The sequence below is a fragment of the Thamnophis elegans genome, chromosome Z (genome assembly GCF_009769535.1).
Source record: "Thamnophis elegans isolate rThaEle1 chromosome Z, rThaEle1.pri, whole genome shotgun sequence".
NCBI classification, from domain to species: Eukaryota; Metazoa; Chordata; class Lepidosauria; order Squamata; family Colubridae; genus Thamnophis; species Thamnophis elegans.
The window spans coordinates 106,916,692-106,939,819 of record NC_045558.1 but is presented as its reverse complement, the minus strand read 5'-3'; the positions used below and the strand labels follow the sequence as shown (position 1 = coordinate 106,939,819).

Genomic DNA, 23,128 nt, shown 5'->3' with positions numbered 1-23,128 from the left:
TTCTGAAGGATTTCTTGAGATTAAAAACAATGCCTGGTAAAGGAAGCCAACTGCATCAATAGTTAAGTCTCACCTGATTTCAAAATCAATATTGGCTTCAAAGGCTTGAAAATTGTGTGTTCCCAGTGTTCCACACCGCAGCCCTTGTTCCAGCAATCTCTTGGCAGGAGCAATTAGCCGAGGCAGTGCCATTGTAATTTTCAGGAAGGGTAAAAGATGTGGTCCATGGAAGCCATACATGTCTAAAATGAGGAGAAGTCTTAAGACATTTTAAAATTAGAGAATTATCACTCCCAACACCTCAAATCTCTCATCCAATTAATTTATGTAAAGGACTTTCATTAATGTATTTCATATTTGCTTATTGTCCCTTCTCTTTGCCTCCTGAAAATTTGCATGCATTAAAAATGGGTAAGCTGCCCAAGTAATAAGTTCAAAAAAGTTACACAGGAAAAGAAAACATATTTTTTGTAAAATTTCCATATTTAGTACTTGGAGGCAATACTATCCACAGAAGAAAGATTAGATTTGTTAATTTGGAACTGTCCATGGAGTTTATGACATATTATCCAAGCATGTTCATTCCAATCTATAATGTACAATCATTCCAATAGCTTTGGGGAGTAGCAGTGAAAGCAACATCATGAGGATGCAGTATGAAAGCACAATATTGTGTTGCTATAACAAAGTTGTGATTTTAAGGCCCAAGTCCCCATATCTAGATCGAATCCAACTCCTTGCCATCTAAACAGGATAGCTACACACCCACACTTTACAAATTCTCACTCTGTTTTTTGCAGATCTCCACTGCTAGAACAACTTGGTTCAAACCATCCTTGTTGGACCGCATGTCCCGGATCACAGCTGTATTCAGTTCCCGCTGAAATTCAGCCAGATTCTCTGCTTGGAATCCTAAAGAAAAACAAAGAGAAATAAATTTTATTGTAAGAATCAAGTTCAAGACAGACCTTCCATCAACCATAAATTTTACTCACCAGGTGGGGCAGGTACATAAAAATAAGGTGCAAAACCATGGATATGACAGCAGACACTGTTGCCAGCTGCAGTGACACCAAACATTCGCAGGACAGGCACAGAACCTTGGGTACAACCAGGGAATCCAGGGATGTGAGAGCCTGATTCGGAAACAGAATGAGAACATATTAATTAGTGAAAAATCAGTATTGTATGACTCTCCAATAAAAAAAGTTCCAGAATATCTTTTCATTATTTAGTATCTAGGCAAAATAAACATACAAATAGGAGTTCACAGTAACCTTCAGGTTTTCATCAACTACATTTCATATTTAAGTTCTGAGAATTCTATTTAAAATTATTATTTTCTGGATTTTTTTATACCACACACATGACTTAGCAATCATTCTCTTCCTTTTTTAAAAAAATATAAAGACATTTAAGAATATATATATATATGTATATAGTATGTATATAGTATATGTCTCTGAAAAGAAAAGTAGGACTTTTCTCCCAAAACAATATTTATTTCAATAGCGTAAATGTTTGCTGAGGATACAAAGGAATGGATGACTTTTAAAATTTAATTCACCTTTCTTGGAGAGAATTTTCCTAATTTTACTTATTTTTCATAGACACATTGAAAACAGATTCCTATATACCCTAGACTATTTGCTATGGTACCTTCTAACATCAAACAAAAGTAAAACAAAAGTGGGATTAAAACCTCTGTGGGGAATTCCATTCCTTGCCCATTTTTTCTGAAGAGAAGAGTTAGTAACTTTGTGCATCTGTTCTAGCTGTCAAAAGCCCCAGAAACGATAACAGTTTTAGACTTCCCCTCAGGAGCAGAGTGTTATTGTTTAGCAAGGAATAAGAATATCTAGTTCTGCAAACCTTTTTCTAGGAAAAAGAATAAAACCAATCCATCTGTTATTCAATCCCTTAAAAAATTTCTTTATCAGCAACTCAAACCTGTTTACACACTTACCCACATAATAGTCTAGTTCCACTTGCTGGAAACATAGGGCTTCCTCATTGGGATTTATTTTGGGAGGCAGAGGCCTCTGCCACTTGGGGTTGTGTATTGATGAGAAGAGGTTACCTGAAAGAAGGAAAAGCTCACAATACAGTTATCCACCAATCCTGTTTTAATCAAACCCATATTTTGAACAATTAGAGATACTGCGCTTTAAAAGATCATGAATGATAAGGAAGGAAAGGTAGCATGGAATATGAGACAAAGAGCCTAAGCTGTTGTTTAATAAGTCTTAGTATAATACAAGATGTATATAGTATCTTTTTGTAATATTGGGAGATACAAATGGCAATGTTATACAGGTGGTATTTGACTTACAACTATTCGTTTAATGGCTATTTAAAGCTATAATGGTGTTGAAAAAAATGACATGATCAGTTCTTGCATTTATCCCCACAGTTAAGTGATCAAACTTCAGGTGCTTGGCATATGGTATGCATTTATGATGGTTGAGCAGGCTGGGGTTCTAGAATTGTCATTTGCAACCTTTTTAGGAAGCTTCTGATAAGTCAAGGAGGGAAGTCAGATTCGCTTAACAACCATTCACTTAACAGCTATAGTGAATCACTTAACAACCTTGGCAAAAAAGTTATAAAATGGGACACGACTTGCTTAACAACTGCCTTGTTTAACAATGGAAATCTAGGGTTCAGTTGTGGTTGTAGATGAAGGACTTACGTGTAATAATTTTTAAAACATTGAAACAGTATATTAAAATAAATTTGAATTGTGTAATAGAGTTTAACGGAAATGAAAAGCTTAATTTTAACATGGATCACAACCACCAGAGACACTATCATCCACATATCATCCTTTTGCAGTTGTCCTCACTGCTTTGGTATTTATTCTGCCTCAGAAAATCTTCTCCCAATTTACAACTCTGTAACTCACCAAGGGGAATGGCATCAGGTGACAACTGTGCTTCTTTCATTTCTACAGCCACCTCAGCCTCCACCTCATCCAGAAAAGCCAACTCTTCTTCAAATTGTGAGGGACCATCTTCATCCCAATCTCCTCCCCGTGACCTTTTCTGCTGTGATGGGGTAAAATCCCCAATACTAATGCTTCTCACAGAAACCTTCCTCTTGTTTTCCATCTTGGCTTTCCTAAAAATTGAAGATCACCCCATGTCAGCTTCATCAAAAGTATGCTGTTTCCCAAAAGCAGAATCAATTATTCCAACTAAAAATTCTGGTATAGTTCAAAAACTATAGGATTTCAAATTATTTTTTCCACAGAATCTGATCTCTCAGGCATCCAGATTCAACGCTGCAAAATTATCACCTTCCCTTACCAAATTAAGGACTGCTTCACTTTCATTTGCTTAGAATTTACTCACTTAAAATCAAGTCCCACTTGCTTGAGAACAGTTACTGTATCCTTTCAATTTTTGCCTGTGATGAATAAAACAAGAGAATGAAGAATTTTGAACACCGAAATACAACAGGCAAGGAAAGGGAAAAACTAGGATTCAGAACCACATCTTAAAACTTTTTCTTTCAAAATATACAGTTGCTTGAAGACCATTGAAGCGTTTGTGTGGGTGTACATATGAATGTGTATGTATGTATGTATGTATACATACATACATACATATATATATATATATATATATATATATATATATATATATATCTTACAAATATGACCTTATTGAATCAGATCAATGACCCATTAAAACCAGTGAGCTCCCCATGGAGATCCGCACCCTCACCACGATCCAGACCTTCCGCGCAGCCCTCAAGATCTGGCTCTCCCAGCAGGCCTGGGGATAGGCTTCCAATTACCCGCCCGAGTGTTTGATTGCTGAATGAAAGTTGTGTTTTATTATTTTTCTTTTGTTCACAAAGTGTTTGTTTTGACCTTGCACTTCCCCTCCCCTGTGGTTGTAAGCCGCCCTGAGTCCCCTCAGGGAAAAGGGCGGCATATAAATCCCAATAAAACCAAAACCAAACCAAACCAGTGGTTTCCAAAAAAGCAAAATTGAAGTAGCATTATGAGTCATAGATTATTGTCCGGTGGGTTCTACCTGTATGTTGCATCAGTTTTTCTCTTTTTAAAAGCCATTTAATTGGTGCTAGAGGAACCACACTTTTGAGAAGCCGAATGTTTTTCAAGTTGATATCTGATATCCAGATATATTGGACTACTACTCAATCACCAAAATTAAAGAGGTTATAAGCCAACAATCTGGAAAGCACAAAGTGGGGGAGGCAAGCTCAGAATAACAAGTGCTGCTAGAAAGCTTGATTCTTTCTACACACTTTCCCTCTGCATTTAGTTTTATCCATTCCATTAAATCACTGCTTCAGATCCCTAAAACAGCCCATGCATCCTCCGTATGTGTTGACCACGATGTTTGGGACGATGAATGCTACAGTTCAGAATTGCTATAAACCCTCAACCTCCTGCTCCCCGGAACCCCCAAACAGATGTCAGCCGACTTTTTCCCCACAGCGGCAGGCCACTTTCTAAGCCATCACCCTGAATGCAGAAACACCGATTCTCCCGTGTAAATTACCTCACTTGGATCCCTCACGTCACCTCAACTCTCAGCCATTCTCCCGCCAACAAGTTGGGGGGGGGAGCCTGGCATGCCACGCCCTCGTTGCCATGCCAACACTTGCCCCATTTGCTATCGCCTGCTACCGACTGCGCTTCGCCTTTCGTGAGTCATTGCGCGTGCGCCTTGCGCTTTTGTACGGCCGCGACCTCCATGTTTAGACCAGCAAAGACGACGTAATTCCAGACCATCTTACCTAAGCGTTCGTGATTCATGCTTGGGCGGGTTTAGCAAGAGCGGGAAGGCATACGGAAATTACAAATGGCTCCAGACGCATGCGCATGCATAATAGCAGATTGCGCTTACTCAATAGAGTAATGGAGGCAGCAGAGAGAGGAATTGAAATTTTACCTTTCTGTACCCCGATATTCCATAAGGCGGGGGGGTTCTCTGGGTCCTCCGTGAGGCAATACCGAGCGCTGATTTAACTTTAGATTTCATGAAGTAAGGACTTAATCACATACATTTTCCAATGATGTCATGATGCATGCATCCACATTTTGATGTAGTTGGGACTTATTACGGAAGCTACTGCGCCCGATTACAACTTGCTTAGTTCTTCCATTCTCTTGCCCCATTCATTCGTATATTTGTTTTGCAATTCAATCCTCGCTGGTTCTCTGCATGTGGCCATGTTTGAACATGTTCTTTTTGTATTGCTTACTGAATTTGGTGTTTGAGCAACATTGATTTAACACTCTTCTAGTCAATCTTGACCCTATATATTCTTGCTTTACCATGTACTCTTCTATCCCATTCCTGTTGCTTTCATTTTTTTTTATTTTGTTTCCCCTGACATACCCACATTTTCCTAGAATAAAGCGAAAGACAAACTCTTATACAGGTAGTCCTCGACTTATGATCAAAATTGAGCCCAACATTTGTGGTGTTAATTGAGACATTTGTTATATGAGTTTTGCCCCATTTTACAATCTTTCTTGTCACAGTTGTTAAGTGAATCATTGTAGTGATGATCTTTGTGGCAAAAACCATCCTCTCTCCAAAACACAATGCCAAAGGGCACCATGCCAGAAAATGGTGATAAAATCCAAAGCACAATCTTAAGTAATTGTCCTGGGATCAGGTAGCTATAACGGCTTTGACTTTAGTTCCAAAGAACTGAATACTAAACTTATTACTGCTTACTATACTTACTACTTACCAAAACAATGAAAAGTAGTAGTCTGTCGTGGGCATTGCATAGGCTTCAGCTGCAACAAAATTAACCTTTGGAATTAAGACTTGGAAGTATGACTTTTTTTATTGAAGGGGGCAAATATATAATTATGTGGCATGTTACATTTCAGAAGAAAAAAGTCTCATTTGATACCAAATAACTGTCAGATTTTAGACTATACCAGATCAAATGCAGAAATGAGGGGTATTGAATTACAGTTCCTATCACCCTTGTCCATCAGCAAAGAAGCCTCAAGTTACTCTAAAAGTACATTTTCTAGGCATCTACCACATCCCACAACCAAGACTTTTACCATCCAGAATGCATAGACGTATGTACCAGAAAATATTTTAAGAGATAGTAACAAAATCCACAAATGTATACTATGGAGGGGAAAAAAATCTAATTCCCTAACCTATTTCCCTCCAATAAATAGGAGTGCAATTCCCCTGGCTTCCAATTATACAAAAATCATTTACTGTATATACTCGAGTATAACCCTAGTTTTTCAGCCCACTTTTTGGGCTGAAAAAAGCCGCCTCGGCTTATACTCGAGTCAGTGAAAAATTTGCCCGAAATGGAGGAGAAAAAGGGGCGGGGCCATGCCGCTGGGTGACACTCGTGAATGGCCCAGTGCCCCTGTGAGTTTCCCCTCCCTCTGTGTCAGTTTGCCGCGCAGCGCGCACCGCACCATCCCCCCTCCTCACGTTCTAATGTAATGCAGGGCTGTCTTACGATTCCCCTTCCTCCCCCTCCTGCCGCTCTGCAACGATGTCCCACCTCCTCCTTGTTATGGCAAGCAGCCACATAGCGATGTCCACCTCCTCTGGTACAGTGATCCAATGATAGGAATCACTGTGCCGTGTGTCATAGGAGGCGGGACATCGCTCCCGCGGCTGCACGGGACATCATCATCACAGCGGGACATCAGCATCATGAGGTGAGTGAAGTATTTCATTGAATACACCGCTAGTTTACTGTTTTTCTTTGAAATAAATATTCAAAAACATTATTGGTATCTATTTTTATTTTTGAAATTTACCGGTAGCTGCTGCATTTCCCACCCTAGGCTTATACTCGAGTCAATAACTTTTCCAGTTTTTTGTGGTAAAATTAGGTGCCTCGGCTTATATTCGGGTCGGCCTATACTCGAGTATATACGGTAATTGTTTCCTAGGTCTCTTAATCTGTTTCAGAACCATCAGTTCCTTCATGAATCATGGGGAACAATGGAAGTGAAGGGTCTCTAGAGATTGCATAGGCACAATCTTGCCAGAGTCTTAAGTGACCTTTTGGTTCCAAACCCGTTACTAAAGCTTCAGCAGGACCATGTAGCAAATCCTCCAAAGTTATCCCGCTGTTCCTTTTGGAACCCATTTGAGTCCATCAGTCTCCAGGATGGAACCCATTTGGGTCCAGTGTTCTTATGGAGAAGGAGGATGTAAGAGAGTGTCAGGGGTATCAGGGCTAATCTGATCAGGACGGGGGGATAACATTGGATTCCATACCAGATAACATTGACATTGTTTGGATAAGAATATTAGATCTGGTATTGTTCTAACTCTGTTTTAAATCAGACCTGTGACAATCTGAGATAGGTCCATGTCCATCATGGAGGACATGAGCTCCTCTGCTGCTTCGTAAGTCAAACTCAGGGAAGGCAGATTTAAGTCACCCAGTAGCATGAGTTTGGAGAACTGCACTGACAATCCTGAGATGGCTTCTAGCAGTTTAGGCAATGAGGTGGTTATGCAGCCGGAAGATCATTATAGTAGCAACAATCCTAGCTGATTCCATGAATCCCATATCAGAAAGAGAGTCTAGCCAGAGATGCAGGAAGTAAGGCCTTGAAGGTGGAGTTTCTCTGATGACCACTGTGACCATGGGCTGTTGCCAAACCCTAAACCTGGCTGGACACATCTCTGAAAGGTGAATCCCTATTTTATTGACTGCCAGGTCTCGATGATGTGCGCCAGATCAGCATGTTCCTCCTCAGTAAGACCTTGGATGACTGGAGCCTTGTTAACCAACCTGGCATTCAGCAGCATCAACTGAAGCTCCAGACTCCAAGGGAATCCTCTTCAGGGATTGAGCATGAACTAAGGGGGCCAGAACATGCCAGCAATACTCAACATTGGGGACACTTCCCCTGTAACAGCCTTCCTTCCTGTTCCCATTGAGTCCCATGCCCATTACTATACTGATGCAATATCCCACCCTATGGTTATTTACCATATATCCTCTTCCCTGTAGAGCCCTACCCCAATCATTCGCTTGCATCCACTCAGCCTTTCTAAGGAGGATAGGAGCTGGAGGAAGCCCCCACAGTGCAATAGCTCAAGCTCTGCACCAGGGACTACCCCTGTTCCATTCACTCATCGACAATCGCAATCACAAATTCATTATAACCTACTTAGGCTTAGGAAGTATCCTACATAGTGCTCCTGTTCACATTTTCTTCACAACTCTGGAAGGACGTAATCTAGGTAATCTATTCCATCCTCAACCAATGGAAGTTCCCTGTCTTAAAATAGCTTTGGGCCAGTTACACCCTAATCAAGAAGGTGTAATTGGCCCAACACTATTTTAAAACGAAATTTCCATGTGGCAGTGAGAACAGTCTTCAGAGCCCTAAGGATAGCCCATACTACACCTCTGTTCTGAGAACTTCATTGTCTACTGGTCTGCTTCTGAGTGTAATTCAAGATGTTAGTTATGATCTTAAAACCTTTAATGGCATCGGTCCAGGCTACCTGTTGAATGGCCTCTTCCCACTAGGACAAGCCCATCCTACTTGTGCCGGAAGAGAAGGCCTACTTTGGATCCCATTGGTCAAGGAAGTCCAACTATTGGAATCCAGAAAAAGAGCCTTCTCTGCTGCAACACCCACTCTTTGGAACATCTTACCCTCTAAAATAACACCATCCTCCCATCCATCCAGAAGAGCCTAAAGACCTGGCTCTAACACTTGACCTGGGGAATTCCATATTGGAGGTAGTTGCTGGATTGATGACAGACTCCACCCCATTCCCTCCCTCCCCGTGCTCTGCTCTCCACCCATTCATTCTTTTTTTTAAAAAAAAAAGGTTTTTTTTATTTTTAAACAAACACACAAAACATGAAACATAAAACCCTCTTCAATTACATATAGCATGTCATTAGGTTACAAGCATTACTAGATTCACATATATATCAATATTCCATTACATCCTTATTTTTCTATTTAATAATAATATGTCTTTATATAATCACTTATTTTATTATTTTTGCAATATGAAAGAATTCTCCAACATTTTATATTTATGCATCACTACTTTCAATTGTATATAGAATCACAGATTATCCATCGAGTATACATAGGTACATTGTTATCATTGTACATCATATGTTCAACTATAATTGTTATTGCTTCATTTTAAACAAAATGTTCTAGATATTCAATTCATGTATATACCAATATTCCATTAAATCATTGCTAGTCTATTTAATAATAATATGTTTTTATAGTATCACCTATCTTATTCTATTACTCTTACAATATGAAAAGCTTCTCCAACATTTTTCATTTCCATGTTTTTTTATCTAGCCATTGATAAAACAAGTCCCATAACTTATAAAATTGTACATCTTATTCTCTAATTTCAAATGTCAATTTACTCATTTCAGCACATTCCATTATTTTTTGAATAACTTCCTCCTGCGTTGGTATTTTCTCATTTTTCCAATTTTTTGCAAATACAATTCTAGGTGCTGTTAAAACATTTACAATCAAATATTTCAAATCTTTATTGTATGTTTCTGGTATAATTCCCAATACAAAATCTCTGGTTTAAGGTTATGCATTTTTGTATCATTTTCTCCAACCACCTGTGGATTTTAGTCCAGTATCTTTTAGTTTCTATGCAAGTCCACCACATATGGTAATATGAGCCTGGTGTCTGATGACATTTCCAACACTTTTCCGACTTGTTCTTGAACATTCTTGCTATTCTCGTTGGAGGTAGATGCCACCTGTAAAACATCGTATACAAATTTTCCTTATATGCTGTTGATACTGTCATTTTATAATTTTGAGACCACATTTTCTGCCATTTCTCTAATTCAATACCATGTCCAAATTTTTTCCCCAAGCAATCATGGTTTCTTTGACTTGTTCTTCCATTAGCTTAACCTCTAGTAGATGTCCATATAATTTTTTTTAATTTTTCATCAGTACTTGTGAAAATTATATCTAATTCAGTCATTTTATCATAGAAACCTTCCATTTTATGATCTTTATCATATCTAGATTGTATTTGCACGTATGTAAACCAATTCATTCCTATTCCTTCTTGTTTCAACTCTTGCACAGATTTAAGCTCAACCTCTGCATTCAATATTTCACCATATCTAACTGTTTGCTCCTTTTTATATACTATTGGATATGAAAAAGCTTCAATAGTTGATAGCCAGACTGAAATTTTTAGGTAATATTGCCTTTTGATCTTTTCCCAATTTAGTAACAAAGCCTCTCGTATATAGTGTTTTAGTTCCCTTATACCATAAAAAAGCATGCCATCCCAACAGCAAATCATGCCTTCTACAGTCAATATTCTAGAATTTCTTTTATTTTATTGTTCCATTATTTTACTTTTGTTCTGTTTACTTCTTTGATTTTCTTCATTTTATTATTGTAAGCTTCCTAGAGTAGCCCTGTGGCAAGAGAGATGGCAAATAAATTTAACAAACAAATAAATAAAATGATAAATATCACTTATAAATTTGATAGGCTAATTATCTAATTTCAGTATTCCTTTATGACAGCTTTTTAAAAAGGGCAAAGTTGACATCATTGAGCAAATGCGAAGGCCTATATCTTGCTTCCCTTCAGTCTTTGGATATTCTTCTTCTTGATCTCCACAAATTTCCACAAATCTACAGTGCCGTTTAAAACCGGTTCCAGCTCCCTCCCCCCGCCGTCCGCACATCATCAAGATGAAGAGCGAGAGGAGGAATTCTGGGAGTTGAAGTCCATAAGTTTTAAAGCTGTCAAGTTTGAATACCCCTGGTTTTTTTTTTAAAGGGTTACGGGTGCAAGGGTCTTGTAACTTGACAGCTTTAAGACTTGCGTCCTTCAAATGCCAGAGTTTCTGAGCTAACATTTTGGCTGCTAAGCAAGAGCATTGTTAAGTGAGTTTCACCACATTTTACAAGTTGGTCACGCCCACTCAGTCACATGGCTGACAAGCCACTCCCACCCAGTCACATGGTCAGCAAGCGACTCCCACAAAACAGGCCACACCTATAGAAGAGGTTCTAAAAAATTTTGAAACCACCACTGTGCAGAACTCACATGAAAGAGGGCAGTCAAGTCAGAATTTTAGGCAGTACTCAAACAACGTTGCAAATAATAAAGTTTTAATTCATAAATAAACAAATGGGAAGTAAATTCTGGGCAAAGTATAGTGTCAACTCTGTTACTTGCAATATGGAATTTTGTCTTTTAGATTTGGATAATCCGAGTGAATTTCTGTAAAGACAATGCTGAGCAATACACTGTCACTCATGTAAAACCCCAGATTGTGAAAAGGCTTCCTTCTTATTTCCTCACACACTTCCTTTTTTCTCCTGTTTGGGTTTGTATATGCCCATGCTTATGCAAAAAAACACAGGACTTAACCATTGTGCCTAACTGGAAGATAAACTGGATTATGTTCTGGAATAACTCTTTTTTTTTTTTTAAAATATATTTTATTCATTTTCACATTCCATTTTACAATCACATATACAGGGTATTTGCTATAAGAAAAAAAATAAAAAATAAAAAAAATAAAAAAAAGAAAAAAGAAAACACAACTCATCTTTCACAACCCCACCTGACACTTCCATCCTCCATACACCCCATCTACCCCCTCCAACTTTCCTTTCCTCCCTCTAACGCTCCCCTCCTACTTCCCTTTCCCCTCAAACCTTCCTTCTCCCCTTACTCCCAACACGCCCTCCTTACATTCCCCTTAGTCCTTCCTTACTCCTCCCTCCTCTTTCCCTCTACCTCCCTCCTTGGTGTATTCCTTTATTCAAATGTTGTTTATTATAATCTGATAAAAAGTAAAATAAACCAAGGAAAAAAAAATATAAAGAAAGAAAAGAGAAAAAAAAGGGGAAAAAAAAGAACAACCGTATATAAGTGCATTCTTGTTCTTATTGAGACTATATTAACACCCACCCACCCACCCACCCTAAATCCCCATCCCTACTCCTCCCGACTTCCCAGGGCCCACACCTGGCACTGCCTTCTATCTAAAGTATCTTATGTTCGTATGGATTAAAAATAAAAGTAGTATATTAAGAGAGGAAAAAAAAACAAAAAAAAAAGAAAAGAACAAAGAAAAAAAAAAGAAACTCTTTGTGTTAAGCTCAGCCCCCCATCTTTATCTATGCTTAAATAGTATAAGTCATTCTATCTATATTTTATTCTCGTCTCTTGCTTCTTTGTTATTTACGCCGACCTCCTGTAGACTCTCCCATTCCTCTTCCTTAACCTTGTATTGAGATAAACATTTATCCAAATTTGTATAGACATCAATATACAATCTAGCTCAAAAATAATCCCTTCTAGTAAAATTTAAGCAGCGTGGATCATTCCACATATTCAGATATTACTTTACAGAAGAATAATCAAACTTTCCCTTCTAATAGGATTTAAACAGCGTAAATAATCTTTCTTAACCTTAATTTCAAACAGTAATTCAAAATAATCTGACCAAACTTTCCCTTCTTAGTAAAATTTAAGCAGAGTGGATCAAGTATTACTTTAAAATGATCCCGACCAGCTTTCCCTTCTAATAGGATTTAAACAACGTAAATCATTCCGTATGCATTTTGCCCTCATCCCTTGCTTCTCTGATATTTACCACTATCAAATTTATGCAGACATTAGTTTAAAATTTAGCTCAAAATAATTTCACCAAGCTTTCCCTTCTAATAAAAATTAAATAGCATAGATCATTCCACATATTCAAATAATACTTTCAACAAGAATCAGTTTACCCTCTGTTTTAAAATAATCTCATCCAGCTTTCCCTTCCAACAGAATCCAAACAACATAAATCGTTCTGCATTCATTCCACACATACACATCCAGTATCACCCCACCAATATACGCAAATCATTCCGCATGCATTCTACCCTCATCCCCCGCTTCTCTGACATTCGCCACCATCAAATTTATGCAGACATTAGTCTAAACTCCAGCTCAAAATAATTTCACCAAGCTTTCCCTTCCAATAAAAATTAAATAGCATAGATTATTCCACATATTCGAATAATAGTTTCAACAAGAATCAGTTTACCTTCTATTTTAAAATAATCTCTTCAAACTTTCCCTTCTAAAAAGATTTAAACAGCGTAAATCATTCTGCATGCATTTTACATATATACATTCAGTATCACCCCACCAATAAATTCCGCTTTTTCTACCGGAGAGAGGTCGCAAACCCCCATTCAATCCACAACTTTGGCGAATATTTTAGAATGTCTAAATCCTCGAACTCCGCTTTTCTGCTTCTCCGAGGGAGGGGGAGCTACCCCCTCCATCTTGCAGCCATGTGGTCTGTTGCTTGCCTTCTCCTTCGGCTTGTCTCTCCTCTTTTCCAAGTGAATCAGGAAATCCCGCCTTCAAAGTCTTGTAATAGAAATCTCGAGCCTCCGAAACAGAATTGAGACGAAGTCTTTGATTCTCAAATGTGACCGTAATGCCGGCTGGAGCCTCCCATCTATATTGAATCTGTTGATTTCTAAGCTCTTTAGTTAAAAAAGCATAGTCTCTTCTTGCTCTCAACATCTGGAAAGGCATTTCTTTGAAGACAATCAAGTCCTGGCCATCAACTCTCAAACTATTATTGTAAAATTTTTGCATGATTGCGTTTCTGGATTCTTTTGTGGAGAAATATATAATTATGTCCCTCGGGAGCTGTCGCTGTTCCGCTACCAACGAATTCTGGCGATAGATTTTCCGAATCTGCCAATCAAAGTTAAGTCCCGGGCTTCCCACCGCATGGCTGAGGGCTTCAACAAAGGTCTGTTTCAGATTCTCTCGCTCCTTTTCGCGGAATCCTCTGACTCTTATTGCGAATGCCTTCTTATTGAAGTTTATCATAACGAGCTGTTCTTGAGTGTCTCTAATTTTTTGTTGTAATATTTGAATATTAGTAGTCAAATTAGAATTAGCCTCCTCCAAGCTTTCCAATTTATTCTCTATTTCAGCGGTATAATCTGACAGGGCAGACACGGCTGCAAACGTATTCGCCTTCATTTGGTCAATTTTAGACTTTAAATCACCATATAGCTCCAATACAAATTCCTTAATTTCTTGCTTAAAATCATTAAACATTTGAAAGAAAAATTCCTGTGTTAAGAATTCTCCAGTAGAGGGCGTAGGAGACAAGGGCTGCGATTCCAGTGTAAATTCTTTAAGTTCATTCATAGATTCTTTAGGCACATTTGTAGAGAGACGCTTCGATTTTGACCTGGGTGCCATTATAAATAAACAAATAAACAGTGCTTTCGCTCCCCTCTATTTCCAAAAAAACAAAAAAAAATTATTTTGTTAAGGAGCGGTCTGCAGGAAGGTAAAACCGGCTACGTACATCCCCTATCAGTCACCAACGGAGAGAAATCGCCATTTTGAAGTCCATTTAAACAAAGAAGCCTCTAAGACAAATGGTGCTGGTATTTAAGATAGTAATAAAAGCATAAATCTCACAGGAGTGGGACCTTAATCCTAGCTTCAAACAACTTTGCTTTGTCCTGGGGGGGGGGGGTCGCCTGTCTAGGGCTGCAAAAAAAAGCAGCTGAGAAGAACTGGCTGGAGATAAAAGCTCCGCTCACGCTGGATCTAATCTCTGTCCACAGCCAAAAAAAAGAGAAAGGCTGTGAATTACGAATAGACCCTAGCACACAGAGCTACTCCCTGCCCCTTTATAGCCAAAAAGGGGTGATATCTATGATCTTATGTAGATATACAGACCAGATCTCTGAGAGGAGCTCGGTTGAGCCCTCCTCGGCGACAGGCTCCGCCCCCCCGGATCCGTTCTGAAATAACTCTTGAAGGTTGTGGATTATAATTTATTTATATTTTTATTTATTTTGCTCATCATGCTAAACCATAGCATCATTTCATTCTTTTGATTTAGCATACTGTATGAGCCCAGTCAATTATCATTTATCTAAAAATCTTAAGCAAACCCAGGCTTTTTTAAAGATATATTTTTATTGTTTACATATAAATATATTGCCAATCACCTCCGCTAGACCAATTAGATCCCACAGATTAGGCCTCCTCCGAATTCCATCTGCCGGCCAGTGTCGACTGGCGACTACCCGGAGGAGAGCCTTCTCTGTGGCTGCTCTGACCCTTTGGAACGAACTCCCCGTGGAGATTCGAACCCTCACCACCCTCCAGGCCTTCCGCAAAGCCGTTAAAACCTGGCTGTTCCCACAGGCCTGGGGCTAAAGAGTGGTATGGTATGACTGTTGTGTGTTTTTAAATTATGTATTGTTATGTATCGTTTATTTTTTTATTTTTTTGTCTGTACCCCCCCCTTCCCTGATTTGATTTGTTAGCCGCCCTGAGTCCCCTTCGGGGGAAAAGGGCGACATATAAATATAATAAATGAAATGAAATGAAAAATGAAATGAAATATTGAATATAGTGTAATTGTCCTAGCATTCAACTTACATAAATCTCTTTCCATGTCTACCTAACCTGATTCTTTCGCATTCCACCCCGTGTTTCTAACCAGTGATAGAATCTATTCCATGTTGAATAGTATTCTGTATCTTAGTTAGTTAGTTTATTAGTTTATTTATTTGTATGCCGCCCTTTTCCCTGGGGGGACTCAGGGCGGCTCACAATCAAAAGGAAGGGGGGGACAGACTTTTACACATAAGACAGTACATGATTAAAACGCAACATTCATACCATTCGGGTGGGTTACAATCTTTAGCCCCAGGCCTGACGGGATAGCCAGATTCTAAGGGCTGTGCGGAAGGTCTGGAGGGTGGTGAGGGTATGAAGCTCCACGGGGAGATCGTTCCATTGGGTCGGGGCTACCACCGAGAAGGCTCTCCTCCGCGTGGTGGCCAATCGGCATTGGCCAGCGGATGGAACTCGGAGGAGGCCTAAACGATGAGATCTAATGGGTCGTGTAGAGGTGATCGGCAGTAGGCGGTCTCTCAAGTACCCAGATCCACTACCATGAAGGGGTTTATAGGTGGCAAGTAGCACCTTGAAGCGTATCCGGAGATCGACAGGTAGCCAGCGCAGCTCGCGGAGGATAGGTGTTACGTGGGTGAAGCGAGGTGCACCCACGATCGCTCGCGCGGCTGCATTCTGGACTAGCTGAAGTCTCCGAATACTCCTCAAGGGCAACCCCATGTAGAGCACATTGCAGTACTCCAGCCTAGAGGTCACAAGGGCCCGAGTGACTGTTGTGAGAGCCTCCCGGTTCAGGTAGGGGCGCAACTGGTGCACCAGGCGAACCTGGGCAAATGCCCCCCTGGTCACAGCTGACAAATGATGTTCGAAAGTCAGCTGTGGGTCCAGGAGGACTCCCAAGTTGCGGACCCTGTCTGAGGGGTATAATGTTTGACCCCCCAGCCTGATAGATGGAATATTTGCCAAATTGGCGGGAGGGAAACACAACAGCCACTCGGTCTTATCCGGGTTGAGCACAAGTTTGTTAGCCCTCATCCAGTCCCTAACAGCTTCAAGTCCCTGATTCATCACGTCCACCGCTTCATTGAGTTGGCACGGGGCGGACAGATACAGCTGGGTATCGTCCGCATACTGGTGGTATTTTATCCCGTGCCGCCGAATGATCTCGCCCAGCGGTTTCATGTAGATGTTAAAAAGTAGGGGAGACAGGACCAAACCCTGCGGCACCCCATATGTTAGGGGCCTAGGGTTCGATCTCTGCCCCCCAACTAACACCGACTGCGACCTGTCCGAGAGGTAAGAGGAGAACCACTGCAAAACAGTGCCTCCCACCCCCACCTCTCGCAGTCGTCGCAGAAGGATACCATGGTCGATGGTATCGAAAGCCGCTGAGAGGTCAAGGAGAACCAGGATGGAGGCGTGGCCTCGATCCCTGGCTCTCCAGAGGTCATCGGTCAATGCGACCAAAGCAGTTTCTGTGCTGTAGCCAGGTCTGAAGCCGGACTGGAATGGGTCAAGATAGCTGGTTTCCTCCAAGGCCCGCTGGAGCTGAAAGGCCACCACCTTCTCAACAACCTTCCCCACAAAGGGGAGGTTGGATACTGGACGGTAATTGTTAAGAACGGCTGGATCCAAAGATGGTTTCTTCAGGAGGGGTCTCACCACCGCCGCTTTGAGTGCGGGGGGAAAGACCCCCTCCCGAAGGGAGGCGGTAACAACCACCTGGATCCAGCCCCGTGTCACCTCCCTGCTGTTGACAACCAGCCAGGAGGGGCACGGGTCCAGTACACATGTGGAGGCACTCACAGCTCTCATGGCCTTGTCCACGTCCCCAGGGGCAACATCCTGAAACTCAACCCAGTGATGGTCTACCAGATTATCCCCTTGTGCCTCGGCTGGGTCTGCAGAATCGGAGTCCAACTCCGATCGAAACCGAGCAACTTTGTCCGCCAAGAACTGGACGTACTCTTCAGCCCTACCCTGCAAGGGGTCCCCCGTATCCCTCCTATTTAGGAGGGAACGGGTTATCCTAAACAGGGCGGCTGGGCGGGACTCGGCGGAGGCAATCAAGGTGGCAATATAAGATCTTTTTGCTGTCCTAATTGCCCTGATGTAATCCTTGATGCACGATGTTAAAAGTGCTCGGCTCGATTCGGATTTGTTGGATCTCCACGAGTGCTCTAGGCGTCTCTTCCGGCGCTTCCTCTCCCGGAGTTCCTCGGTGAACCAAGGGGGTCTCCTGGATCCACAGCCTCGGAGCGGCCGTAGTGGCGCAATCCAGTCAAGGGACCCCGTCGCTGCCGAGTTCCAGGCAGCAACCAGGGTCTCCACCGGACTGTGGGCGAGAGTATCAGGAATAGCCCCAAGCTCCGTCTGGAACCTCAAGGGATCCATAAGGCGCCTGGGGCGGAACCATCTCGTCGGTTCCTCCTCCCTACAGCGGAGGTTTGGCCTCCGAAAGTCAAGCCTCAGTAGGCAATGGTCTGACCACGACAGGGGTATGATCTCATTACCCCTCAGACCAAGATCACAAGTCCACTGCTCCGAGAGGAATACGAGGTCGAGCGTGTGACCCGCTGAATGGGTTGGGCCCCGAATTACCTGGGTCAAGCCCATGGCTGCCATGGAAGCCATGAACTCCTGCGCGCCATCAGAGTGTTCACCGAGCGAAGGCAAATTGAAATCCCCCAGAACCATAAGCCTGGGGAACTCAATTGCCAGCTCGGCTACCGACTCGAGGAGCGAGGGGAGGGCTGCTGCAATGCTGTTGGGAGGCAGGTACATTAACAGCAAACCCACTTGACCCTTGAGGTCCAACTTCACCAGCAGGGACTCACACCCGACAAGCTCCGGAGCAGGGATCCTACGAGGTACTAGAGACTCTCGGATAACAATAGCCACACCTCCACCCCTTCCCTGGGCTCTCGGCTGATGAAGCACCTGAAAACCTTCTGGGCACATCTCTACGAGGGGGACTCCTCCCTCCGGGCCCAGCCAGGTTTCAGTAATACATGCCAGGTCTGCCCTCTCGTCTAAAATTAAGTCCCGGACGAGGGGAGCCTTATGAACTACAGACCTGGCATTTAGCGACAACAGCCTGAGACCAGGGTCCTGATTACTCATGCCATCTGGCCTTGGAGTGGGACTCATAGGGCCGGAAGGAGGGATCTCTATGACGTAGCGAGCCCTCCTTCCCTGGTAATGGCCAGCCCTAAAGTCCCCGCCATATCTGCCCCTCCCTGTTATGACCGTAATGCCCCGGCCCACTCCCGTGTCCGTGGTTCCCTCAACCACCCCTATGGCTCCCGCGTTCCCTGGCAGGTCCTCCGAATCAAACACACTCATCCGTACACTCAAACAGTCCCCACGTAGTAATTAAAACACAAAAAAGATACAACAATAATGGGTAGTAAAAGTGGGATCATTCACTCAATCACACGCATATCCCATGCATATCCCATACAAAAGAAAGAAAAAAGAGAAGAAAGAAAAAGAAAGAAAAAAAGAGAGATTACGCAGTCATTAAAAATGAAGTTCAGGTAGCTGTGCACCAGCCGTGGGATAGGGGGGTATAGCAGTGTAAGTCCAAAGTCTAAAGGTCCAAGGTCCCCTCTTATAGTTTTTCCATCTGATGGCAGGATGGTGATGGTAGTCTGAAACGGTCCCCAAAGTTTCCCGCAAGCCGGGCAACCGGGTGGGCGTAGTCAGAGGGTGTTGTAAGTTCCTTAAGAGATGCCGCCATCGTCCATATGCCACCCGCAACAGCGAGCAGAGAGGCGGGGGTGCACCAGAAAGAAGGGGAGGGAAGAAGCTAGAGGATTAAGGTGGCCGGAGATCAGCCACCAGACTCAGTCGAATAGATGTAAAAAAGTTCAACCACTCCCTCTTTAATGGGGTGCTGGTCTAATATAAGCCCAGATCTTAATCTTAGTCTCTCACAGCTCGAGAAAAAATGCTCGCCATCCGCTAGCGCCATCCCCCACTCACTCACACCAATTCAAGCTGCAAGTTGTCTGAAGCGGCTGCCACCGTCGTCCCAGCTTGTGACACACTGAGAGGCTGTGGTCTGTGTGAGGGGGGGGGGCGCCCGACAACGCCGACAAACTCCAAAACCTTCGCCCGTGTGCGGGGGGGAGGCGTCCAACAGTGCCAGCAGTCAAGCTACCGTTCGTGCAAGAGGGGGGAAGGGCGTTCGGCACCACTGAAGGCCACCTGGGACTGTCCAAGTTCTTCCTAGCTCAACTCCGAACTCCTCCCGGTAGCAGCGTCGCCAGGTCGCACAAGTAGGCCACGCCAGTATCGGCAGCTTCCCCCAGCCGCATCTAAAGTGCCGGCAGCCTCCGCCTCCGCCCAGTCCCAGCGCTTTTTTTCGGTCGTCCCGCGTCGTCCGCGTCTTCCGAGCCTAGCAGCTCTGGGGAGGCAAGTCTCCTCAGTTCGTTGCTGGCCCGGGTATCCTGGGGAGTTCTTACTCCTTTTGCGCACGGAATCAGGTTCCTGGACCAGGATTCCACCTTCTCCCACGCAAGTTTCAGCAGCCCGAGCCGGAGCGAGAAAACTCGGCAGCCATCTTCCAGCACATAGAATAGAATATCTCCGTTACCTTTTTAGTGTTAGTCTGTCCATTTCTGCATAGACAAGTATCTTCCTTATTGTCTCTTCCTGTGTAAGGATGCTTTCTTTCTTCCACTGCTGTGCATATACAATTCTTGCTGCGGTCAATATATTAGACATATTGTCCCTTTATCATAACCATCTGATATAATGCCTAATAAAAACAATTCTGGCTTAAACTCTATATGTTGTCTGGTCATTTTTTCTAACCACATATGGATTAGCATCATTTCATTCTTTTGATTTAGCATACTGTATGAGCCCTGTCAATTATCATTTATCTAAAAGATCTTAAGCAAACCGAGGCTTAGTACAGTATCTGAATACAGCTACCATGTGAAATTCTTAACGTGTTAGAATTTGTTCTGGGAGATGAGAATTTTTCAATGCTCTGTCATGAAGCATATTAAAAGAATGGATTGTTTCTTCTTGCAATCTCATACAAGTTGACTTTTCTATAATTCATGCTGGAACTTGTATCTCAACAAATACAAATATTTCAAAGAATAATGTTTCTTTGTCAGATCCCACTGCACTGCATTTAATTCAAGTAATTCTGCTTTTCCTGTATCAAACCTAAACAGAGTGCTGCTCTCCATCATTGCATTATCCAGTGCGCTTTTCGTAAGCATCCCAAAACACTGTAATGCAAAAAAATAAAGATAAATGTGATTAAGAAAACTAAAACAGAATGCTATAAAAATTGGATTTAAAGAATGTGGAAATTTTGAATTCAAATCCTGAGCCAGCTCTGAAATTCAGGGGTGGTCTTGGGAAGAACTTCATTCACCTCTACCTTTTAAAGTCATGAAAAACTGAAGGTTGTAACCCTCCCTATAACCTTTTATGTATTTATTGGAAAATTAACACTACACATTTATTGAGGGAAAATATTACTTTTTTAAGAATAATATCATACATTTGGCAGTTTTCCACAAACATTTAACAGCCGAGATAGTGTTGAATTATACCTTGCCAGAAGTTCAGTCATTATGACAACAAAGGGAATTAGTATAAAACAGCAATATTTAGACATCAAATACTTTCAATCTTTTTGGAAAGCACTTTCCAAATACTAGCTCAAGTGGTTCTAAAAGCTGTTGGATAAATTAATAGATTGGTATATCACTTTACTCTTAACAATTAACAAAATGGACATTCAAAGTGGAGAAGTAGGGGAACAAGTTATGCAGAAAAGTTATTGTTTGATCATTTATGCGACTACTAACAGTGTTTAATAGATTTTTTTGGGTGGGAAATAAAAAGATACTGAATTAGATGGATTGCTCAATTATTACAGAATTTTTAATTCTTCACACAAAATGGTATAACAGTATGTCACAGGGATCTATCAGATAATGTTAGTATGATATTACTGGAAATGTGTAGAAAATCATTTCTGTCCCTCTCTAGGCTTGTTTGAATGTCCTGTCAATTTCAAATTGATAATTCTCTCTGCGCTTTCTTTTTGTCCGCATTTTTCCCCTTTTTTCCTTTTCCCCTTTTTAGAAGCGACGTAGTCTCAAACACCCAAGAACATGCTTTGTGCAGAAAAGAAATGATCACAAAAAACCTGTGTGTGTGTGTATGTGTGGTGTGGTGTGGTGTGCTACACACTGTAGCAAAGCACTTGATTAAGTCATTATATCACTACAGGCTTTAATGTGGCTAAGCCACATTTACTCAACACCCTCATCCAAATTTAAAACAATGCAAAATTTAAGCATGCCCTTGGGAGAGCATGAATGAATTCTTGTATAGTTTGGCCTTCAAATTATCAGAATGAAATAAAAAATAAATAACAAAACTAAGCCTTTATCTTACTCTATTGCATTTTTTTTACAAATAGGATAAAAGTAAAGAGGTGCATGAGTCAGTTGGTCACGATGACAGTCCATTGCAGGAAATGTGCCATTCCTGTTCTGACCCCACTTAGCTTTTCTTAACCAGCAATGACCAGGACCTCCACCAACTATAGCATAACCTGAATTAATTGATTGGGGGAATAGCTATCACTATGTCAATGATTGCTGCATTCCTGTTGCACATTTATTTATTTCGTTACCCAATTCACTTGTAATAATAACAATGATAACAACAAGTAAATGTTATTTGAAAATGTTCAATAATAGAAGAAGTGTTATTTGTTCAAGACTTCTTATTTTCAGGATTGGAAATGTTAGTCCTTGGGCCACTGATTGTCATTCTTTTCCAATCCCAGGTTGCAGAATATGACAGTGAATTATACTTCCAAGTCTAACTCCCTGGGGAAAAGGGGAAATATTCTTTAGATAGATAGCCATCTACGGTATGTATTCTTTAGATGTTTTGGGTTTCCGTTTCCATCACCCCCAGCATTAGAGTGACCAACAGCTAGAGTGACTAAAGTTCATGGGAGCAGTAGTCCACAACAATCGTGTGTGTGTGTGTGTGTGTGTGTGTGTGTGTGTATCGGGTTAAAAATGGTGCCTCAAAGTAGCAACCCTTGGGAATGCCGAGTCTTGGTCTCCATAGTACTGTGGCACCTGGTGTACAATAGTTCATCTAATCTCTAGAGAAACAAACCCCCTTTTTAGAAAAAAAAAAAACCAGAAATGACAATATTGAGCTCACAAAAGATTTGCTTGTTATTGAAGGATTAAAATCTGTTCAGAGAATAAAAAGTCCCTCAAACTTGCATTTCTCAACAGCCTTCCTTTTGTTTGGCATTTTGCCCTTTAGCCACCTACACACTGTTATCACACTTGACCTGTTACCAAGCCTCCAAGAGATCTTAATCGGTTGTACTCTTTTATAGTTAAAATCCCTTTGTACTTCCTTGAGCACACAGTATGAACAGATCCTGGCTGTTACATCATGTTTCTCTTATTTTGTATTGTATTGGCAAAAGATCTAAACCAGGGCTATCAAACTCCTGGCCCACGGGCCAGATGCGTCCGCCCACATTCGATTTAGTGAAGGGGGAAAGTCCTGATATGTCACGTGACAACGCCGTGATGCCACAAGTTTGACACCCCTGATGTAAACCAATTGGATGATAATATTAGTAAACTAACCACTGGGCTA

The 23,128-nt window shown here is 41.6% G+C and overlaps 1 protein-coding gene across 1 annotated transcript in view; it reads right to left on the bottom strand.

The window, feature by feature from the left end:
- Positions 1 to 4,670, bottom strand: part of POLD1 (DNA polymerase delta 1, catalytic subunit) — a 28,655-nt gene extending 23,985 nt beyond the window's left edge. The window contains exons 1-7 of the mRNA XM_032237667.1: positions 4,536 to 4,670; positions 3,354 to 3,408; positions 2,906 to 3,120; positions 1,967 to 2,080; positions 996 to 1,136; positions 787 to 912; positions 74 to 242 (exon numbers count right to left, since the gene is read on the bottom strand). Of these exons, the coding sequence (XP_032093558.1) occupies positions 74 to 242; positions 787 to 912; positions 996 to 1,136; positions 1,967 to 2,080; positions 2,906 to 3,110 (755 nt within the window). The 5' untranslated portion in view covers positions 3,111 to 3,120; positions 3,354 to 3,408; positions 4,536 to 4,670. The remainder of the gene's footprint in view (positions 1 to 73; positions 243 to 786; positions 913 to 995; positions 1,137 to 1,966; positions 2,081 to 2,905; positions 3,121 to 3,353; positions 3,409 to 4,535) is intronic.
- Between the last annotated feature and the right edge of the window lie 18,458 nt (positions 4,671 to 23,128).